The sequence below is a fragment of the Oryzias latipes genome, chromosome 14 (assembly GCF_053564925.1).
Source record: "Oryzias latipes strain Hd-rR chromosome 14, Olatipes_Hd-rR_3.1".
Classification (NCBI taxonomy): Eukaryota; Metazoa; Chordata; class Actinopteri; order Beloniformes; family Adrianichthyidae; genus Oryzias; species Oryzias latipes.
The window spans coordinates 14,441,514-14,462,092 of record NC_136250.1 but is presented as its reverse complement, the minus strand read 5'-3'; the positions used below and the strand labels follow the sequence as shown (position 1 = coordinate 14,462,092).

At 41.1% G+C, this 20,579-nt stretch overlaps 1 protein-coding gene across 10 annotated transcripts in view; it reads left to right on the top strand.

Annotated features, from left to right (window-relative positions):
- The window catches only part of nrxn2a (neurexin 2a), a 170,629-nt gene that overhangs the window by 125,545 nt on the left and 24,505 nt on the right, over nucleotides 1–20,579 (top strand). Inside the window, exon 1 of one of the 10 annotated variants that reach the window (XM_078930478.1) lies at nucleotides 9,107–10,620. The exons of the other annotated variants lie outside the window; for them this stretch is intronic. Coding sequence (XP_078786604.1) covers nucleotides 10,281–10,620 — 340 coding nt within the window. The 5' untranslated portion in view covers nucleotides 9,107–10,280. Of the gene's footprint in view, nucleotides 1–9,106; nucleotides 10,621–20,579 lie in introns of those variants that run through there. 10 annotated transcript variants of the gene reach the window in all.

Sequence of the window (20,579 nt, the reverse complement as noted above, 5' to 3'; positions counted from 1 at the left end):
ACTGGCTAAATGGTTATTGGGTAACTGTTGGTTATTTTGTTAACTGGTATGTTATTTGGCCAATTGATTGGTTATTTAGTCAATATTGTCGGTTTTTTACCAGTTGTCAGTTTTTTTTTTTACTTGAACAACTAATATCTCTTTGTTTTCCAATTATTTTTTCTCTCTTTTTCTTTTCGGCTGCTTTACCTTGTAATTCTGGTTTGCTAAATGGTCTGAAATCAGTTGAGTCTTAGTTTATGGACATGCAGCCTCTCATTTTCAACCAGAATAGTCTGTCTGGCCCATCAAGAAACATACATTGTCAGATTAGCTACCAAAAGGTGCCTTTAAAGGCAAATGGTTGGAGAAAATGGACAATATTGCAGAAAATTAAAAAGTTCTCATCACAGCTGAGTTGTTCAAGAGTTTTGAATGAACAGCACCGACTGCTTCTGATCTTGCTTGGGATCTCTTGCAAACTGTGCACGGGTCTTAGTTTAAGTTCAATAAGTGATGACACACCAAAACAGGCTGCATTTTGGTTCATTTAAGGTTGATTGTGCCTCATTTTAAGACTGGATTTGTATCACCTGATCTTCATTTTGTTGTGATTCATAACCTTTCAAGCTGCGCTACATTTCTTTTTAAGGTTGGTACTGTATTTAATAATACTCTAATCCACAAGGGAGCTTTCTGTTCCTGCTTATCTTTCTTTTGCCTGTGCAAACTCTCCACTTTTTTCGCTTTTATTATGTCTCTCCACTACTCCCCCCTCTTTGTAACCTTCTTTTTCTCCTCGGCTTATCTGGCCATTGCACAATACACAAAGACTTTCTGAGCACAAAAAGGGAAAAAAATTACATTTTCTCTTTTTAGTTTTTAAAATATTCCCCTCTTTACGTTAAATGAATAATAAATTGATGTTCCAAGCATTACTGCTGTTGTTAAATAAACTAGTGTTTCTGAATGTACTTTTTCTTAGATGTATTTCCAGTGTATAAAATGATAAATTCATGGCTCAAGTGTGCTCCCTTGTCTTATCAGATTTCATTCTTTGCTGAGCTTGTGTTTGACTCAACTGAATAGCAATTGTTCTTTAGGCTGTGAAACAATGATGTATTTCTAATAAACCCTCCTAATTTTAGGTTAATACACCCCAGGGAGCCGCCTGAGTGTGATTTTATATTCAGAATAATCTAGAGAATGTCTTCTCCTTCATTTTCATGTAATTAAATCTGCATTTGGCAAAGGTGCATGCTCACTTAGGCATTCATCAATTGATAAATGAGTAATTTCATTGGTAATAAAAAAAATGGTAACAATTGGATTAAACCACCAGTACGGGTTGAGGTGCTCGAATCTTTTACAGTCAACTGGAGACCCACATAAAGTCTTACTTCAGAGTTTAATGCTTTACTTCTGTCACATGAGTTTGCAACTTGGAGGAACAGCATTCACAGTCATGCTTGGTTTGCATCAAGGCTTCATTTTCACTGTTTTTGCAGCCAGATGGCTGCTTGCCAAAGGTGTAAAAGAGGGATTGATGGTGAGATTTTTGAACATTTGCCTCTCAAATAAAAGTTGTTGTGGTGCTGCCTGTAGTTTTGGAAATCCTCAATGGATTTCTGTGGTTTGCATTCACAAAATAAGGTAGCAGTTTTGCGATTGGGGGGGGGGGGGGGGGGGGGGTAATTTTAGTTCTTGAGCTTTGAAGCGGCAGCACAGCCATCCAGCCTGGAGGAAGTGTTTTCTTCATGCAGCAGATTAAAAATGCAGTGATGAGTTATGGGCTAAAAGTCCTTCAGAAACTCTGTGGCTGCAGCTTTGATAATTAATTTTGCTTTCTCCAAGTGTCAACTTCATCCTCTTGTATGTTAATTGGTCCCAAAATCATCATCAAAAATATTAACAGAGCTTATAACTTTAGGTGACTTGTCCTTGTTGCACACAACGGTGCTTTTCAGAAAGAGGGTTCATATAAAAGAGGCTGGGGAACAGGATTCATTAAGATTGTGCGAATATCTAGGCTCAAATAAAACACTTTTACAGTTTGACCTGCAAGAATAGACACATTAGTGCAGAAAGTTCTATAGTCTAGTCCAAACTTAGTTAAATCCGATTAAATCCACCCCCTCACTTTTTTTTAAACTTTCTCTCTGAAAATTACATGATTGTCCATTATAAACTAATACAAAAAGTATTTAAATAGAATGTAGATTAATTATGTGATGTGCTTTCTCAAAGACCAACTCAAATGAAAACTGTTTTATTATATTTTTGTGCCATTTTTCTCATGATGGAGTACATAGATTAGGAAAATTAAGCTTCAAATTGCATTTCTGAGCATTTCTTTATACAAATCATTGGGAATCTGGAGCAGACGAAAAAATGCAGTTTGAAAAAGATCAAATTAGCGATGTAGAAAATATCATGGATGGGCCTTAAGCTCCCTGCTCCACTCTATTCTGATGATCAGATAAATCCATGTGTGTCTTTGTTTTCCCCGTCAGAGCTGGTATCTGGCTCAGAACTCTACAGCTGGATAGCTTCAATATTGCTCACCATTTCTGTTGCACCACTACTGTTAGGTTGGGACTATGAGGGGCTGTAAGCTAGCAGGAGAGAGCATATAAACAGAGAGCTGTTTAGGGGATGTGGGGTTGCTCCACAACAACAGCCCCGCCCACAACTTAGAGGCAAATTTCTGATGAACTAGTGGCGCTCTGCAGAATCTATGTCCTAAAAAACAAAACAAGTTTTTGGATTTTTGCTAAAAACTGCATAATCAGACCACTGGGAACGTTTTTACAGTAGATCAAAAGATGATTGGAGCGGCATTAAAAAGAAGATCATGTCTAATTACTAGAAATGCCATTAGTTGCCATTAGTTCAATGACAGTTGTCCTAATGCATCCTCGGTACAGGGGATGATTTAAAAGGTATTATCAGCTTGTCAGTAAATAATCAGTTTTGACATTTAGGTAAAAATAGTCCTCAATAATTATAATTATTTTTTCCACTCTTTTATGACCAAACTTGATTTGGTCATGAAATATACTTAAATGGAGCAGAATTTATAGTCAATTTTGCTAAAACCTGAAGGTTTTTTTTTTTGAAATAAAGATCAAAGGCTTTGATAGAATGGAAGATTCTGAAGTACATAATGATGATAGATCTATTTAAAGAACAGAAGTGCTAAATTAGTCACTATGAGGTTTAAAGAGACAAGGTGTTCTCTCCAAATGAGGTGTGGGCTCTGACATCACGACTTCTAACAGAATGGCGGGATGTGATTGTGATTTTGACATATAATCCGTTGTTGTACAGTGGTATTTGGCGGTCATAACATCCCCCTTCCATACTGCAATAGCCAACAATCCCAGATTAAGTAGGTTAAGAAACTGTCGAACTGCAAGGCATGAATGTTTTTCTTTCATTTTTTCTATTGTCATCACACCAAAAAAGCGTGCTCTATTTAAAAACTATTATAAGTTTTGAATCCTGCCCCCTCACTTGCTTAGTGGCCACTTGCATGAAATATGGTGCTAATTAATGTTAAGTGCTAAGTTGAAGTGTGGGCAGGCGTGACAAATTAACACTCCTATCACAGGACTGCTCCCAAACCCATTCATCATTACTACCTACAGTACTACAGTCACACTTTGTTTGTAAAGTTTTGTGTCTGCGTTTGTGCTTTCTGTTATCAGCTCAGTGAATCACATGTGATGAGTGTGAAAATGACAGTGCCGTCAGAGCTGGTCTAAAATGTCACTGAGAGGAGGGATCTCACATGGAGCCCAAAGTTTGAATGCTAAAGAGCCAGCACAAAGCAAAGAACTCTTTTTTTTGTTTGTTGTTTGTTTGTTTTGCACAGTTTTTCTGTGAGCTATTCAAGTGGCCAAACACAAAAATGATCATTCTCAGCATTTCTGCTCATGAATATAAACAATAGTGGAGAAAATTGTAAAAGTAAAAGCATTTGAAGCATAAAACATGTTTTGTGACATAAAGTGTAGCAAAAAAAAAACTACAATAGATGATTTATTACTAAAACAACAGAAGCAGCACAAAATGCATTAAGTATCAGCCAAAGTCACTCATGTGTTAAAGTGTTAAACCAAACAAAGACCTATCTTTCCTAATCAACAATTATAATTTTGTTCATTTATATTTATGTCATGTATAAAAAAAACTACACATACTATATGTGCATACATTTACCAAACCAAGCGCATTCCCGCCTTTGTTTACCCAGTTTTACTCACGAAAATAGTTTCCTGTGAGTACCTGTGTCAAGAGGAGGAGACAGCTGAATGTGGAATTAAATACTTTATTAAAAATGAAAAATAATCTAAAAATACCAACTAAAGCCGAGCAGAAACAGGTAAGGAACGAAACACAGACAGTAGAAGATGATGATGCCAATGCACAAACTGAACCCCAGGCTGGGACACTGACAGTGGATTTTTGTACGTAAAGAAGATAACAAAAACCCAAACCCCTAAATAAATATTGAGGAGAGTTTTTGCAACAAGAAACCTCACACATACGAAGGAATTTCTCCTGACTAAGACAAGAGATTGAAATAACTGGACAAACAAAATTATACTCATTAAAGTTTACAAATTTAGAGGAACAAGAAAGCCAATACAAAGATAGGAAAATACATACATTATGAAATACAAAATGTAAAAGAACGATAAAATACACCTGTAATGATAAAAAGACTGAGATTCTTTCTAAAAGCAGGTAAAATGAGCTTTCTCTTAAGGGTGACCTGGCTGTCCCTTTGGGATCTGCTCAGTTATCAGGGAGGATCTTGGAATAGAATTCCTGCTTCTGTGAAAGGACCTAGTGAAGGATGTTCAGCCATCTGGTTATAACACTTTCTGAAAGCCTTTCAGCTAAGGTGTTCCTGGATTCTCCAGGGAGATCATTACTTTCAGCTTACCTTGGAAAACATTGGTGTCCTCTCAGCTGAGCTGGAAAAAGTGGCTGAAGAGAGGGAGGTCTAAAGGTCCGGCTGCTGTGCCTTTTAGTCTGGCTGGCTGGCTGGCTGGCTGGCTGGCTGGCTGGATGGATGGATGGATGGATGGGTGAATGGATGTAGGATGGATGGATGGGTGAATGGATGTAGGATGGATGGGTAGGTTGAGTGGGTAAGTATAGGTGGGTTGGACAGATGAATCGATGGTTGGATAAATGAGTCGATAGGGAAAAAATTAGAAAAAAGGATGACTGGTAGAATGTATTGATGAAAAGGTAGGCCGGTTGGTTGAATGGGTAGGTTGGATGGATGGATGGACCGGTGGATGGTGGGATGATTTTCCCGATTTATGGCTGCATCTCCTGATTGTTGCTTACCACATTGCTAACAGTAGCTATTCGGTTGATAAAGTATAAAGAAACTCTTCTTTTTCGCTAGGATTTCCATGAAGGCCACATGCAAACTTTCGACGACAATAGCCCACAGATAAAGCAATCTTCTGTCATTTTATTTCACTGTTATTCCTGCAAAATGCAACACAGAGGAAGTGCAGTTGTGTAAAGTGGTGCGACTGTCACTTTTTCCTGTTGTTGGCGGTTCTCTGTAGGGTTTGCCTCACTGTTGCTTCTCCTTTTCCAGGAGCCCTGCTGAGGCTAGTAAGCCAACTTAAACAAGCAAATTGGTTCTATTTTTGTCAGCCCTATGTGCAAACTTTAATGTCTTACCCAGTGTCACAAAGCCGGATCTTTTCAGGGAAGAGCCACCTTTTAAAAAAAAAGTAGAGTTAAGAATTGTGTATTCTGGGCTTGGGTTTTGTGAAAAAAAGGGATCTAGAACTGGTTCTCTGTCTTCTCTTTAAAAAGAAATGTAACCTACTTCCTGAAGAAGAGGTACCTCTCTTCAATAACAGCTGCCCCAATGCAGTCCAAGAGAGTCTCTAGGTGGAGAGAAACACAAAACTGACTAAGTGTGCAGTTTTGTCCTGGCTTCTATTCTGATTCTGCTTCTCTGGGATTCTTCCAGTTATGGCCGTCACACATCACACTTTCTGCCTTCTCCTTTGCTTATTTACCCCGCCTAAACCAGGTTTATTTTAGGTATTGTCCCTCTGAGCTTAATGAAATCAACCAAACATCGTAACTGCGGGCCATGCCTCTCCGAAGACGCTCGCATTATGAGTAATTAATCTGAAAGTGCTATGATTAATTCTGCTACTTTACTCCCCGGGGTTAGACTGGATGTCTGTGAAAAATCAACTCACATCAATCCTCTTTAGAACAAACATGCACATTTAGGTTTCTTAAGACCTTAAAACATCACGCACGTCCTCTCGCATCATGTCACTGGCAAATTTGCCACATCCTCCCGGCTTTTTCTGCCTGGGAAATGAAAAGCCCTATCTGCTCAGAGTAAATATTAATCCGCACAGATAAAAATGTTCAATTGTGAGACCAAAAAATGGTCCCCAAATATCTAAAAGTGGGGAATTGATCAAAAGTGGTTTGACAAGTGTGACGTTGAGTAGGAAACTAAAAGGTTTTCTGAGTCTGAATGACGGAAATGGACAGTAACAGCACGCAAGCTGAGGCGTCATTTGGAACCTGCAAACAGCAATAAATCTATATGTAGTTACACTGTTTATACGTTCATTTAATAAACTAAAACTTGTGAGAATATATTGGATCTTTGTCCTGTGAAGGACTTGCACATTCCTTGGATTGGATGCTCAAATATTAAGCAAGCAAGGACAGCACAAGGTTAGCCGGCCTTCTCCATCTCACATGACTTCCTCCATGTGGAGCACCCCTTAAGCCTCCAAATTGATTAATGCCAGCCTTTCACTGCCGACAGTGCTCACAAAGATATCCTCACTGCTAAGAAAGATGATCACACAGTGGACAGCCCGACAGTCCGAGTCCATAAATCATCCCGGTCCCGACGCTGGAAATGTATTCCCGCTCGTTGAGCATTTGTTAGTGGAGGAGCCGTGGCCAAAGTTTCCTTCTATGGCGAGCAAAAGAGCGTTCCGTCAAATATAAATGTAAAAAAAAAAAAGAACGACTGTAAGAATAGTGTGGCAAACACAAAATAATGAGCTGTTTCTGACAACTACTCACCACCACTTGACTTAATGTTAATTAACATAAAAATCTTTGGAAAAAAAACGTAATTCTTAATTCTGAAGCTTTTTGAAGCATTTCAGTTTTTCTGTTTTGTCAAATATTGTTATATGTTGAGCTACATGAATCTTTCGGTGTGGAGTTCACATGTTCTCCTTGTGCATCTGAGCCTTTTCTTCAGGCACTCAGACTTCCTCCCACAGTCTAAAAGTGTGCTTCATAGGTTAATTGGTGTCTCTAAACTTCCCCTAGTTGTATGTGTGAGTGTGTGGCCCTGCAACAGACTGTACCCCACCTTTGACCAACAGTTGCGGGGTTGGCTCCAGTTCCCCTCAGACACCAAATAGGATACATTGGGTTAAGACGATAGATTGATGGATGTTTTTTGTTTGTTGCATCTGAAGCCTCAGATGGCTGCCTCTAGGACTCAAGGGCCGGTGCCCTTCATGTTTTCTAACCAACCTGCTTTAGAAGCTCCTTATTGACCAAACACGCCTGATCCAGGTAATCAACAGCAGATGAGACAGGATTTCTGGAAAAGCAGCAGGAGGAGGCCTGGAGTCTGGGACCCCTGCTTTAGATGACATGTTATCACATTCTTAAAACACTTGGGTTATTTCTTTAACCTGATTCTTGGGTTCTTCATGTTGGGATATAGTTTTGGGTTACTTTTTGGAGCAATACTTATTGTTTTGGTGACAGTGGTTTCATTTGAATCGTTAGATCCCCTCCCCCCTCCCAGACTTTTTTTCTTTTCCTGAGTTAAAATAACCCAGAGAAAAGTCTCTTTTTAACCTCAAAGTTGGGTTAAAAACAACCCAACTTGGGTTATTTTAAATTATGGGGTGTTTTAGTGTGCAGTATCTGACTTCTGGGTGGAATTTCTCTTGGCTTTTTGAAGATGTTCCTCTTGTGTCTTGGTGAGTTCGTTTTCTGTTGAGTTTTTGTAGCTTTCTTTCATCTTTCAGAATCATGAAAGGTTGGCCAATCGTTGTGTTGTCCTAATGATGGGTGTATCTCCATCCAGCTGGTTAAGACCCCACACCACCATGAACAGGAGAAAGCGGGTGAAGGACATTCGGAAGGCAAATAAAAAAATCCAACTTGCCTATGGCTTTTGTTTAGAAATGATTTGCGGCTTTCTTAGAGTTCAAAGTATGAGATGAATGTCTACACTGGGTTTGGGTTCCACCAGTGCCTTAGGGTAACTCCTGCCTCCCGGCCGGCCTCCACGCCCTGCCTTGCTTGAGTAATGGTCTGTGCCGACTTCTTGTCACACTGGGAGCTCGCTGCTGCCGCCGGCTCGGCCCTGCCCCCCCCCCTCCAGTTTTGTCCCCACCTTCCTTGTAATGTTGTCTTCCTGTCAGATGTCAGTTCAGCCCCCCCTCCCAAAAGTCTGAGGAGCTCACGCAGAATGCCTCTGGATCCAGATCGGTTGTGGCCATGAATACGTTTTGCATGGATAAGCAGCATGAGAGCGGGGGCCCTCCTAGCTCAGGCACAGATGTGAGGTGAGCACATCGGAATGAGGAGCAAATTGATTTGGTAAGAAAAATCCAGATTCTAGCATCCCACTGCAGCAAACTCTTAATTTATTCAGAGAGGGATTAGACTCCACTACAGCCTAGATAAAGAAGCCGCTCGGGCTGCAGACGACAGAGTTGCATCCCCGTCCTTCCTACAGGTTCCCTTATCTTTCCTATCTGTTGTAGCTGAGGGCTCCCATAATGTTCATCTGTGCTCACTGTGTGATAGCTCTGACAGCTCACCTAACTCAGGCTCCTCCTCTGCAGTATGATTCCTGCGTGTTCCTGCCAGGACCTGCAAGCCTGTTCGCTCTCGCTTCTGTTGCATGCATTTATTCACACAGCCCATTTCCTAGCCTTGCTGTCTCCGTGTGCATTTTGAGCCTGGGCTGCCTCTGCTCTTCCTGTGCGCCCCCCCCCCCCCCCTCCTCTTCCTGCCTGCACCCTCCTCACTCATCTGCTCAGACTTTCTCAGGCGCGCGCACAGGAACACGCGCTGCATGGGCCGCTCTGGATCCGAACCCCCGGCGACGGCGTGTCTTCAGAGGACCCGTCCTTATAATCCCCCCACCACCACCTTCCATCCGAGCGCATCTACTCGATTTTGATTTGGATTCAAGGCTGGGCTGAATTTACATAAATCTTGCCGCAGCAGTCAAAGCCGGAAAAAAAAAAGGGAAAAGAAAAAAAAGAAACAGTCGCTACTATTCGTAGGATCGCTCCCTCCTCCGGAGACAGACTCATGCCGCCGTCACGTTGCGTGTCCTCAGTCGGAGGCAGCGGATCTGGACGAGGTAACAGGAGAGAATAAAGCGGTGGGGGTGTTCTGTGTGTAGGGGGGTAGAAGCAGCAGCAGAGAGGGGAATGCAGCAGTCGCTTCTGCATGACATCGAGCAGGTGGAGCGTCAGAGACGGAGCCTCCATCCTGCTCCCTGATGGATCTCCGCCGCGCCACAGTCCGCGCTTTGTTGGATTCTCCGCGCCTTTGAGGAGCTGCTGAGAAATTATTTATTTCCATTCGGGATTTTCTCTTTCTGCTGCAGAGACCGCTCTGGTTTTTTTTCTTCTTCCTTCAAGCCCCCCCCCCCCCCCCCCCCCCCCCTCCCTGTCGCTCCCCTGCCTGAAAGGAAGCGCCGGTCCTCACATCGCCCTTCACCTGTACATTGTTTTTATTTAATCATTTTTTTAAATCTTCTTAAGGAAATGGTCCGTTTCCCCTCAGAAGCGGGGTCCATCTTAAGCTGCGGAGTTGCTTTCTTCATAGTACCAGGCTCAGCTGCCCTCCAGCTCTACCTGTGGGCGATGGAGACTTATCAGAATTCTTATCACATCAATCTCTGACCTGCCACTTCTGGTGCCTGAGTACAGATGAGCATCATGGCTGAGTGAAGCTAATGAATCCTCCGCTTCCCTTTGGATGTGCACCTTCTCTGCAAGCAGGAGACACTTGGATCACTTTGGAAAAATGGAGGGTTTTCCAATAGCTTTGAAAATGGCTTTATTCATCTGTGCTGATCAAGAAGATAAGATCTATCTTTAGTTGTTTGTTTTTTTTCTAAAAGCAGTGGAGTTTAATTCGCCTGTTTGAGATCCATTGAAGGATATTTTTTCTAACCACTCTCCACTGAGTGATGACAGAAAGAAAGAGCCCAGATTGTCTGTGAGATGCTCTGTCGTCTTCAAGTCCGAGGGTCAAATGCTAACACTTGGCCGAACCGTGGGTCCTGGGACATGCTGGATCTGAAACACATGGGTCAACTCTGTTGGGCAGCAGCTCTTGGGCAACACAGCCGCGGGTCTGGGTTGCACCAGGGCATGGGCCTGACTTACCGCTCCGGACTAGCATTCTGGGTCGCCCTGCTCACACTGCTCCCCACACAGGCCGGAACGGCACGCGTGTCCTCGAGCCTCAGCACCACGCACCATGTCCACCACTTTCACAATAAACACGGGACTGTCCCCATCGCTATCAACAGGATGCCTTTTCTCACCAGAGGGGGCCACGGTAAGACGCTCGCCTCCGAGGCTCGCCTCTTGCATCTTTAAGCCGAGAATCGTTTCTGCACATTGGTTGCTTTTTCTCCCATCTCGAGAGTTGGCGTTTTTTTAAAGGCTGTCTTGGAAAAGTCAGCAGCTCTGCTGTGTGACACACAGTGGGAGGACAGATCCATCGCCTGCGGTGGATGTGCTGCAGCCTCAGTGCATCATTACATTTCTTTATGTCTTCATTAGTTTCGGTAGCGGTTGTCTCTCTCGTCTTGCTGTCACATGCTGTAGCATCAGCGCTGCTGCTTGTGTTACATTACAAATTCATGCCAACTCGAATCATCACCGCAAATCTCAATCATTTCTTCTACTTTGAGAGGCCTACGATGGAATTAGAGCGTTTTGCCATGGGAAAACCAACTAGCTTTTAAGGAATGGATATATAAAGCTATAAAGTCTTGACCCATCCCAGTCAATTTACATGCAGAGATACCCGAAGAGGCTCCACCAAAGAGCTGACATAAGTCATTGCTCCCTTTTAGACCAGGCTCTGAAATTCTTGTCCTAAGCCTCCCTTTTATGTCCTATAAAAAGAGTTCCGTTGGATTTTTAGTGTCTTTCTCACAGCAGCAATTTTGTCAGTTGCAAAAAAAAAGAAAAAGTGATGAATTACATCTTCGCTTTTACAGCTGTATTATCTGTGGACCGAGGCTTTTACAGACACGGCTGGGCCTCGGATCAAACAACCTCATAAAGAAAGGGGGGGAAAAAACACTTCAAAGAAATCCCTGATAAATTTTCAATTACCTGCATTGTAGATTTTTTTTTAAACTGTAGATTATTATGAAGTATGTGCTTCAGAGCAAGAAATTCAATTTACTTTGACATAAATGATGCAGCCAGCACTTATGATTTACAAGTCATGCCCATGGAGCCTGTAATGCACTGACTGGAATGCATATTCAGATTCTGGTCAGCATGTTGTTGTACGTTACAAAAGGCTATGCGTCATAAAGCTTTAGTGGCAGAGGAGGTGAGAACTTTTTGGAAAATGCGAGGATCAAATAAGGCCTTGCAGTGTCTGTCAGCTGTTTCCGGAAAAAAAAAAGGTTGTTTGGTGAAGCAGTGTTCGGAATAATAATGCTGAAAAAGAACAGCTTTCAAGAGCCCACATTTACATATCAGGTGTTGTCTCGGTCACACCAGAGACCTGATGCTTGAATCTTTGCGTGTGCACACATCCTCCTTTCCCTTTTTCCATATTTATACAGCGATCCTTTCTGTTTAATCAATCAGAATAATCATGTCTTTTTACAGCACGTGCACACGCCCAGTGTTCCCTCCCTTTTTCTTTTCTGTGTTTTTGTCAGGAAAGAGAGAATACGCTCTTCATCAGAGACATTTACATGTTGAGAAATCGTCGTCACCTCAGCAATGAACAGACAAGATAAAAATGATGGAAGAAGTTTTGTTTTTATCAACTAAATGAAAAAAAGATTTAGTGTGTTTGATGTCTAACTTCTTGGAATTTTGGACAAAACAAAAATGGCCAAATAGAAAACATCAACAGCAGAGAAACAAAAAGATTTATATTTGATTCACAGCCCCTCCCTATTGAAGACTGTTGAAACAGACTTATAGACAGAAGGGGGATCAGAAGTCCCCACTTAACAGTCTCTATGCTGGATCATCAAGCTGTGTGATGAACCAATCAGAAGATAGATGCTCTGATAGAGTTTTGTGACTTAACGTCATTATTCAAAAAGGCCAAACAGTTACATTTTTCCAAAAAAACAAAGACCAATCCCTAATAGTTTATTTCTCAAAGGAACACATTTCGGATCTTTCCAGCAAACTGGCAGTACATTAAAACCATTATCGTCTGACTTTGCAGTCTTTGAACAAGCTAAAGCTCAACTATTTAAAATTCCACTCTGATCATTTTTTGATTTATTGTGAAAGTGTTCCCAGTGGTCTTTTGATTATGGTTATGTTGTCTTTAGCCAAATTTAAAAAAAAGATTGTATAATTTTCTAAGACAACGTTTCTGCAGAGCGGCAGTAGTTCATTTGAAATACACTTCTGTATTCCTATCACTTCCTATCACCCATCAGTTTAGACTCTTTCCTGCCAGCTTATAGCCCCTCACAACCCCAACCTAATATCAGCAGTGCAACAAGAACGGCGAACAATATCAGAGCTATCCAGCTGCACAGTAAAATGAAGGCGTACATGGATCAGTCCTTCCAGCGTGTTTTCTACGTCACAAATACAATCTTTTTTCAAACTGCATTTTTTTCAATTGCTCCTGATTCACAACAATGTGAGTAAAGAAATACTCAGAAATGCCATTTTGAGCCTAATTTTCTCTATATATGTCCATCATGAAAAATTGCCACAAGAACCAAAAGCACTATTTTCATCAAAGTGGGTCTTTAAAGTTCAGAAAGATATGTTTTCAGGAGAAATCCAGGGAATATTGACAAACATTCTACTAAAGTAAAGTGTTGTACAGTAGTACTGGTGCAAGAAAAACTTTTAAAGTCATAATAGATCTTTATATATGTGTACAATATTCATTAAAATAAAAACAAAGAAATTTTGTTGTATTTGTTGTATTTTGTTGTATTTGAAAGAAAGCTCTCGAAACTAAAGCTTATAATTTAATAGATAGATATGGTACGAAAGATGTACCATACTGTGAGTTTACAATGAATTGGTGACCTACATGGGTGAGCCCCAGTGGTATTTCCAATAAGTGTGAGGAGATTTAATGGAAAGACTTAAGTGTAAATGACTAAGTTTTATCACTTTGGAAGACTGATGAATCCGTTAATGTGAAATCTCTTATCCTTAAAAAAAGACCTTCTCTTCATCTGGTTGGCTTCTTACTGCTCTTTACGCCTTGAGACGCTTAGGGCAGCAACTAAATCTTTCCATTTCTGACGGTCGCGGGCCAAGGTGTAGATGGCTCCCCAGGTGTGTCCAAATTCTTTTAGCTCGGCTTCTAGTGTTCAGCACCAGGTGATCTTCAACCGTCCTCTTTTTCTTTTTCCATCTGGTGTCCAGTGCTGTGCTGTCTTTATGATCGTCTTTCTTCGCTCCCGAGTACATGTCCAATCCATGTACTGCGTCTTTTGAAGATTTTGTCGGTATGTCTTCTTCATTGCTGCGGGACAATAGATCTTCATTGGAGATCTTTTGGTGCCAGAACATTTTTAACATCCTCCTCAAATTTCTGGTGTGGAAGTGAGAAAGAGAGAGAGACTCAGACTATTAAGACATGAGGAAGGGAAACACAGGTGGAAACAATCAGGGAAGATTAAAGAGTCACACCTGTAGGGAACAGACAAGGGCAGGAAGTAAGAAGGCCTGAAACAATAGGAGAGTTAGTGTTTCAAAATAAAACAGGAAGTGCAACACGAGACAACACAGGTGACAGATATAGACCAAAAGTGCACAACTCAGGACATAAGATAAGACTGATGAGACATGACAGCGTCATTCACTAGCACTCTGCTCCTACCGTTAACGCTGACAGAACACAGCTGTTGTAGAGTTTCACTTTGGTCTTGGTGCTGTACTGTGATGACTTCCAAATATTGTTTATGCTGATGAATGAAACTGGCATTCCAGGTTAGGGGTTTGGTACAAGGCTAACCCGGATGGTTACAGGAACAGCAACAATCCAGACCCATCAAAAGGCCTGTGAAGTAGTTCTTGTTCTATCGGGGGCAGAAATGTTGAGATTTGTCATCAGGGTGGTGCTCACAGAATCAGTGAATGTACATTCTGCAAACGTCTCTAGATTGATTTGAAGACTTCACTGTTTGATGTTTCTGTAATTCAAACACTGTTACATATTTAGTTGTTGTTGTTGTTGTTGTTGTTGTTGTTGTTGTTGTTGTTGTTTTGCAGATTTGTCACCTTTAACTTTCTCTAAAAGTCCCTAAAGTCCTTTTCTTTTTTCAGCCCAAACGCATTCAGATGAGGTCACATTTGCACGATGAATATAAAAATATTATAGACTGAGGCACAGAGGGCCTCCACCATTCAATAATAGCTTAAAAAATCTCAAAATAAACAGCTCTCAGTCAGACTTGGTTCTACAAGTCAAGGATTTCAGGAACATTTAATCATCTAAATGTTTCCTGTGTTAGATTTCTGCCTCTTTGAGTGTATTGAAGCCCCCAGGTGTTTTGCTGTTTATGAACCACCTGCTTCCTCACTCCTTCCTCAAAACACAGCCAATTGTAAATAATATTTTAGTCTCACAGTGGCAATTTATGGCAGGCTCTTGCAAACATTGGCAGGAAAAGCTTGTATTACCAAGCAATGGTAAAAAAATTGATAATTTATTGCATTAGTAAAAAGCAAGTTTGAATTATTGTCTAAATTCTGCAATTTAAAGAAAATTCAAGCAGGAATCTACGGAGGACCAGGAGAGCCTTTGAAAAGGTAGTGCAGTTTTTTTTTTGATGATCAGCAAAGAATTTGTGAATTAAAATCATTTTTATTTAATATGATTGAACAATTGTTTTTTTTAAGAAATTGCAAAATATGTTGTATGTTGTTCCGAAATAAAAAAATATTTTAAATATATTATTCTTTTTTATTATTAATATTAGGTGGTTGATAAGTAATTGCTATACTACCAAGAGCTGTGCAAGCTGTGACAGCTTGACGCAAACGCTAAAGGGTAACCAATCAGAGAGCTGCTTACATTGAAGGGCCAGTTTTCTTTTTTCATCTGCTTTACAGTCAAACCTCCTGCCTCTTATATCAGCACTACAGCCACAAACACTTGCTGCACATTTTCACTAAAAGATTAATCGAGTTTGTTATGAATGAGATTCAACTGACTTTAGCATGAATCATAAATGGGGAAAACCCTTAAATAAGCCCTTTCTGCAGAAAATGCTTTTACTCCAGTGCACATTTGAACTATTTGTGTTGAACTGACCACCTAACCCCTGCGCCATAGGACATCCAGTTGATACCATGATCCAAGAGCCGAAGGTCACGGATGCTCTCAACTGGAATGGATCACATCATGCAGTGCAGCTGACTTCTCTCGACTCTTCCTGCACATCCGCGTTCTTGACACACTCTGTAACAATCTGTTGCCCATCATTCTCATGGGCCTTAGTGTCAACGCTCTTTGCCTTTGGCGGGTCAGGGAGAAGCTAATGCACCCGAAATGTGAAGAGGAGATATTTAAGAGGGCTTTTGAAACCAAAAGATTTATCATATTTTTCAGACTATAAGTCGTTCTAGAGTATAAGTCGCAGCAGCCAAAAAACGCAGAATTAAGAAGAAAAAAAATATATAAAAGTTGCACTTTTATAAAAAATGTACCATATTTGACCTCATGAAAGATAGGAGGAATACAATAATTGTCTAGCATTTAAGCTCAGCAAATAAACCATTATTCAGACAAAAATAGCATAAACGGTAAATATTGTATACTGATAGACTTCTTAGAAGGCCCAAAGTGCTTAATGGTCACAGTCCCATTCATTCATTCACACACTAAAAACAGCTCCACAGTCTTGCTCAAGCATAATTCAACACATGTGTGGGCAGAGCGGGAATTGAACCTGTGATGTTCTGATCCGAGGTCAACCGCTCTACCTCTATACCGTGGCCGTTGCAACAGTTCAACTAAACTCTTTATATGACTTTTAATCGGGTCGAGGCTTCTTCTTTTGCGTTACTGTCAGTAGCAAACACTAAAACACACCTTTAGTACCCTCTTGCAGTTGTAGGTGAAAGAATTCCTGTTTTGAAGTGTGAAGATGTGTCCACCACTGAGGCAATGTGGGCATGGGCAGGCGAGGTGGAAATCGAACCTGCAATCTTCCGATCAGAGGTCGCCTGCACCTTGGCTGCCCCCAAACATAAAAATCACATACAAGTCGTACCTGAGTATAAGTCGCACCTGTGGCCAGACAATACAAAAAAGCATGACTTGTATTCCAAAAATAGGTAGAATTCATTTTTTCCCCATCAATTACCAGTTATTAAATAAGAAAGGCTTTTTTGTTGGGTGTGAAAGGATGTAGGAGGGAGAAGCAGAGGACGGAAGGGTCACAGGTTTGACTGAGGTGGGGGGGGTCCCTTCAGGTGCACGGCGCATTGTCTTGACACAAAGAAACACACTAAAAAGGAAAAAAGCAACATTTATCTCTGCATATCTAATGCCTACAAATGCCCCTATACTGTCACATTGTCCTGCCACATGTTTTCCCAGGACTGAAGGGGCTTCAAGGAAACTAGGTAAAGGGTGGTGTGGTAAAACAAAAAAGGAAAAGTAGAGACCCACCATTTCTGCATTCCCAGCAAAGAGTCCAAAGGGTGGGCGTGGGGTGAGGGTAATGGGAACCAGTGAGAAAATTATTGACACAAAAGATGTGAAAGGGTCCATTTTTAGCTAAAGAGCGGTGCAGCACAGAGCAGAGAAACCTGCTTTGTGTGCCATTATTGCATTGTCGTGCCCGATTCGGTACATTCTGTCAGTGCGGTTACACACTGCAAATCCATTCTGTAAAAGAATTTGACTTTGAGGGGCACTTCAGTATAAATGAGGAAATAATTGTAGAGAGAGTGTTTATAAAAAAAATGCAGCAAGGTCAGAGTAAACATGAAAAGAAACATCTACAATGACATGATCTCTGGAAAAGCCTAATTTGCAAACACCGCTGTCCTTTTCATGTCAGTCCACGAGGAATCACCACAGCCTTCTGTGCTGCTGCAGATGCATCTGCTGGCTGGTAGGACTCTCAAGTTTACTTGTGCTGCATTGGATGAAACATTTGCTTTGGGTTTAATTTCTAGGACGACAGGACATTCATGATGGTTTCTTTGTTTCCTCCTGGATTAAACAACCTGAACCTTTTCCTTTCACATTTACAGTGATTATTGCATGACAACATCACCATTCCTGCAGCAAATGTGCCAGAAATAAAACAGAGACCTGATTTGTTTATTTATCCAGTACGTTACATTAAACCTTTTTTTTAAGGGAGGGGTGTTTATTAAGAGCTCTGCTGGTTGATTACTCTCAATCTGCTGCTGGAACAAGAGGAAATGCTCGTTTTGCATAAACAGCTAAATTTAATATTGCAGGATCAATTACCAGAGCATCAAGGCCACAGATATTTGTCATAAATTTATTGGATGTTGTTCCTGGAATCTGCTAGAGCCACTTCCCCAGTTTGGGGGTCACAGTGTTCTAATCAGTATGCCGGTGAATGTTGCCTTTTACTTTCCACATTTTCTCCAGTTCTTCTCTCTTGGTATTTCTCCATAATTTGGGATAGCTACATCTACCAAGACAACCTTCTTGTCCGTCTTGTCCAGCACGATATGTACAGTCTGTTGGCCATTACCATTTTGTTTGTATGTGGAGGTCCCACAGATTCTTGTCTTGGTCCTTCTTGGTCACTTGGTTAGAGGTAATGACAGAAGCAGTATGTCCAACAAATCCAACAAAGAAAATCTTTCACAAACAGGAACAGTTGAGATGCTCTACCTGAATTAAGCAGTACCATAAATCCAACAGGGAATCCAAAATCCTTAATAGACAACTCCCAAAACACAAAAGCAACAATATCCAACAGGCCAGGTCAAATGACATAAAAAGAAGACGAAAAGGGGAAGCAGAAATCTTGCAGCGACCTTCAGACATCCATTCTGGGTTTGCTATTCTTCAACAAACCTGAAGAGCAGAGCAAACCAACTGGAGCTTGAGTGAGTAGGAGCACAGGTGTGTGTGTGTGGTGGTGACCAGGTGAGAATGATGAGGCATGACTACAGGAATCAGCAGGAGAGGTGGAAAAAAAAAAAAGATCCAACCCAGTAGGCTGAGAATAGGACATTTGGAGACTCTTTATGTTAGGGGTTCTAGCCCATACTCTGCCCAGATGTTTCTGTGTGGTTATGACGTTCCATGCCTAATACCCACTTTCACCTAACTGTTATGTGCTGAGTTGTGTCAGAGTTGCACTGCCTGCACCTTGAGTCCTGTCTGGTGTGGTAGACCCTGGTCTCTGTTGATCTTGTTCTCAAAGCCTCCTTATGCTTAATGCTATCTTGGGAGTCCATCTTTCTCCAGCCACTAATAGGATTTTCTGGTGTCCTTCTATGATTATTCCTGCTTCTCACTTGAAGCCATTTTATTGATGTATTCCTTGATCTTTGTTGTTTCATCTTGGATAGCAGCTCTCCTTCCAGTTAGAGTCCAGTCTAAGAGACTTTGTTTTTTAGATGAAGCCCTCTATGCACTGTAAGGAGCTTCCCGTGGGTTAAGTGGCCTCTAGCTTCTCTTCATTGAGTCTGATTCTGGGCAATTTTTCCCGTGCCTCCATTGTTGATGTAGCTAAAGGAAACAGTGGTTTCACAGCACCGACCCTACAGACTGAGTCTTAGACACAATAGTTAAAGTGTGGAAAAGACAGAAAAACACCAACCTGCAACAGAAAGACCAATAGATTATACTTCTTCTAACTTATGTTCTAAAATAGTCAGCTCTACTGCTACGAAGCATTCTAGAGTTTTATTATCTGCATCAATGAGACCCTGGGCGCCATATTGCGGCTGGTGTTTCGAACATCTAGTACGTATGTGTCTCTCGTTTGTAATGGGTCCCCGCGTTAGCACTGGGTGCTGTGCGTTAGTGCCAACAATGGATTGCCTAAAAGAATAGCTGGTAGGCAACAAGGAGCTATTAACACATGTTCGACCATTCTGGAGTCTGTAAAAGACCACAAGGACATAGAAATGTTTAATCATTTATTGAGGGATATTGTTCAAACTGTGTCTGCTGAGGACAACATCTGTCTTATTGCGACTCAACTCAACTATGCTTGGAGCAGGAGGCTTACATAACAGCGGAAGGATCTCTTTGCTCTGCATCTCAGGGAAGGATAAAGTGTCCTGACGAAAAAGGCCACGAATGACAGGTAACTTGAAGAGTATGAACCAGGCTTTAAATTGGGGCGCAGTTTACCTCAAATTAAAAAAAGGGAGTGTGTGTGTGTTCTGTCTGCATGGGAATTACAATCCTTGACCTAACAAGTGTTCATGCTGCGACAGAAGATGGTGCAGTTGACAATTAATCCTCAGATTTATGAGGTGTTCCAGCTTTTATGGTAAAGTAACATTTCCCAAAGAACATTTTTCAAACTGTGGGTTGGGTATGGAAACTCATCTACACAGAGGGGAATTTTTGACGGACTCCTGCCGCTCCGCAGAAGCTTAGGAAATTACACTTTTTTATTATTTTTTTATTTTGGCTAAGGATAATCATAATTAAAAGAGCACTGGGAACACTTTGAAAATAATCAAAAAGATTTGCTGTTTCAGCAATTCTATTTATAAATGTTATTGCCTTTTTGAAGAGACAGCAATACTCTGATATCCAGGAAGAGCAAAAGTTAGAAAAAAAATCTAATTTTAACAAAGTAATTGTTTTGTTTATTGTATCTAAGCTACTGAAGTTTTTATCCAAATTTGTCAAAATGTCAAATGCAGGTCATAAGTATAATTCCCAATCAAATGTATAAGAACACTGAGCGCTCTGAGGCTATAAATGAATGAGTATGAAAGGCTTATACTGCAAAAATGACTTCAGTGGTGCTCTAGAAACCCTCTGTATGAATACTAAATCAATTCCCTGTTATTCAGAGTTTTCAGAGAAATGCACCTCTATAAATGAATCATCTCAGACTTTCTCAGAGCCCACAGTTGGAGCCTCCTCATCAGCTTCTATCAGTTACATCCTGGGTCCTAAAGTTTGGGTTTTTACCGACAACTGGGAGTCTGGATGCAGAAACAGCTGTGCAGAAATCCGAAACGGTTTTTAGTCATTTGGTTTTTGATTCTACGTGATTGATTTGTTTTCTCAAAGTCTCCGTTAACCATGCTAAGTATGTGATGCCACTGTCTATCTTAAGCGGCATATTTTAGAATGAGAAC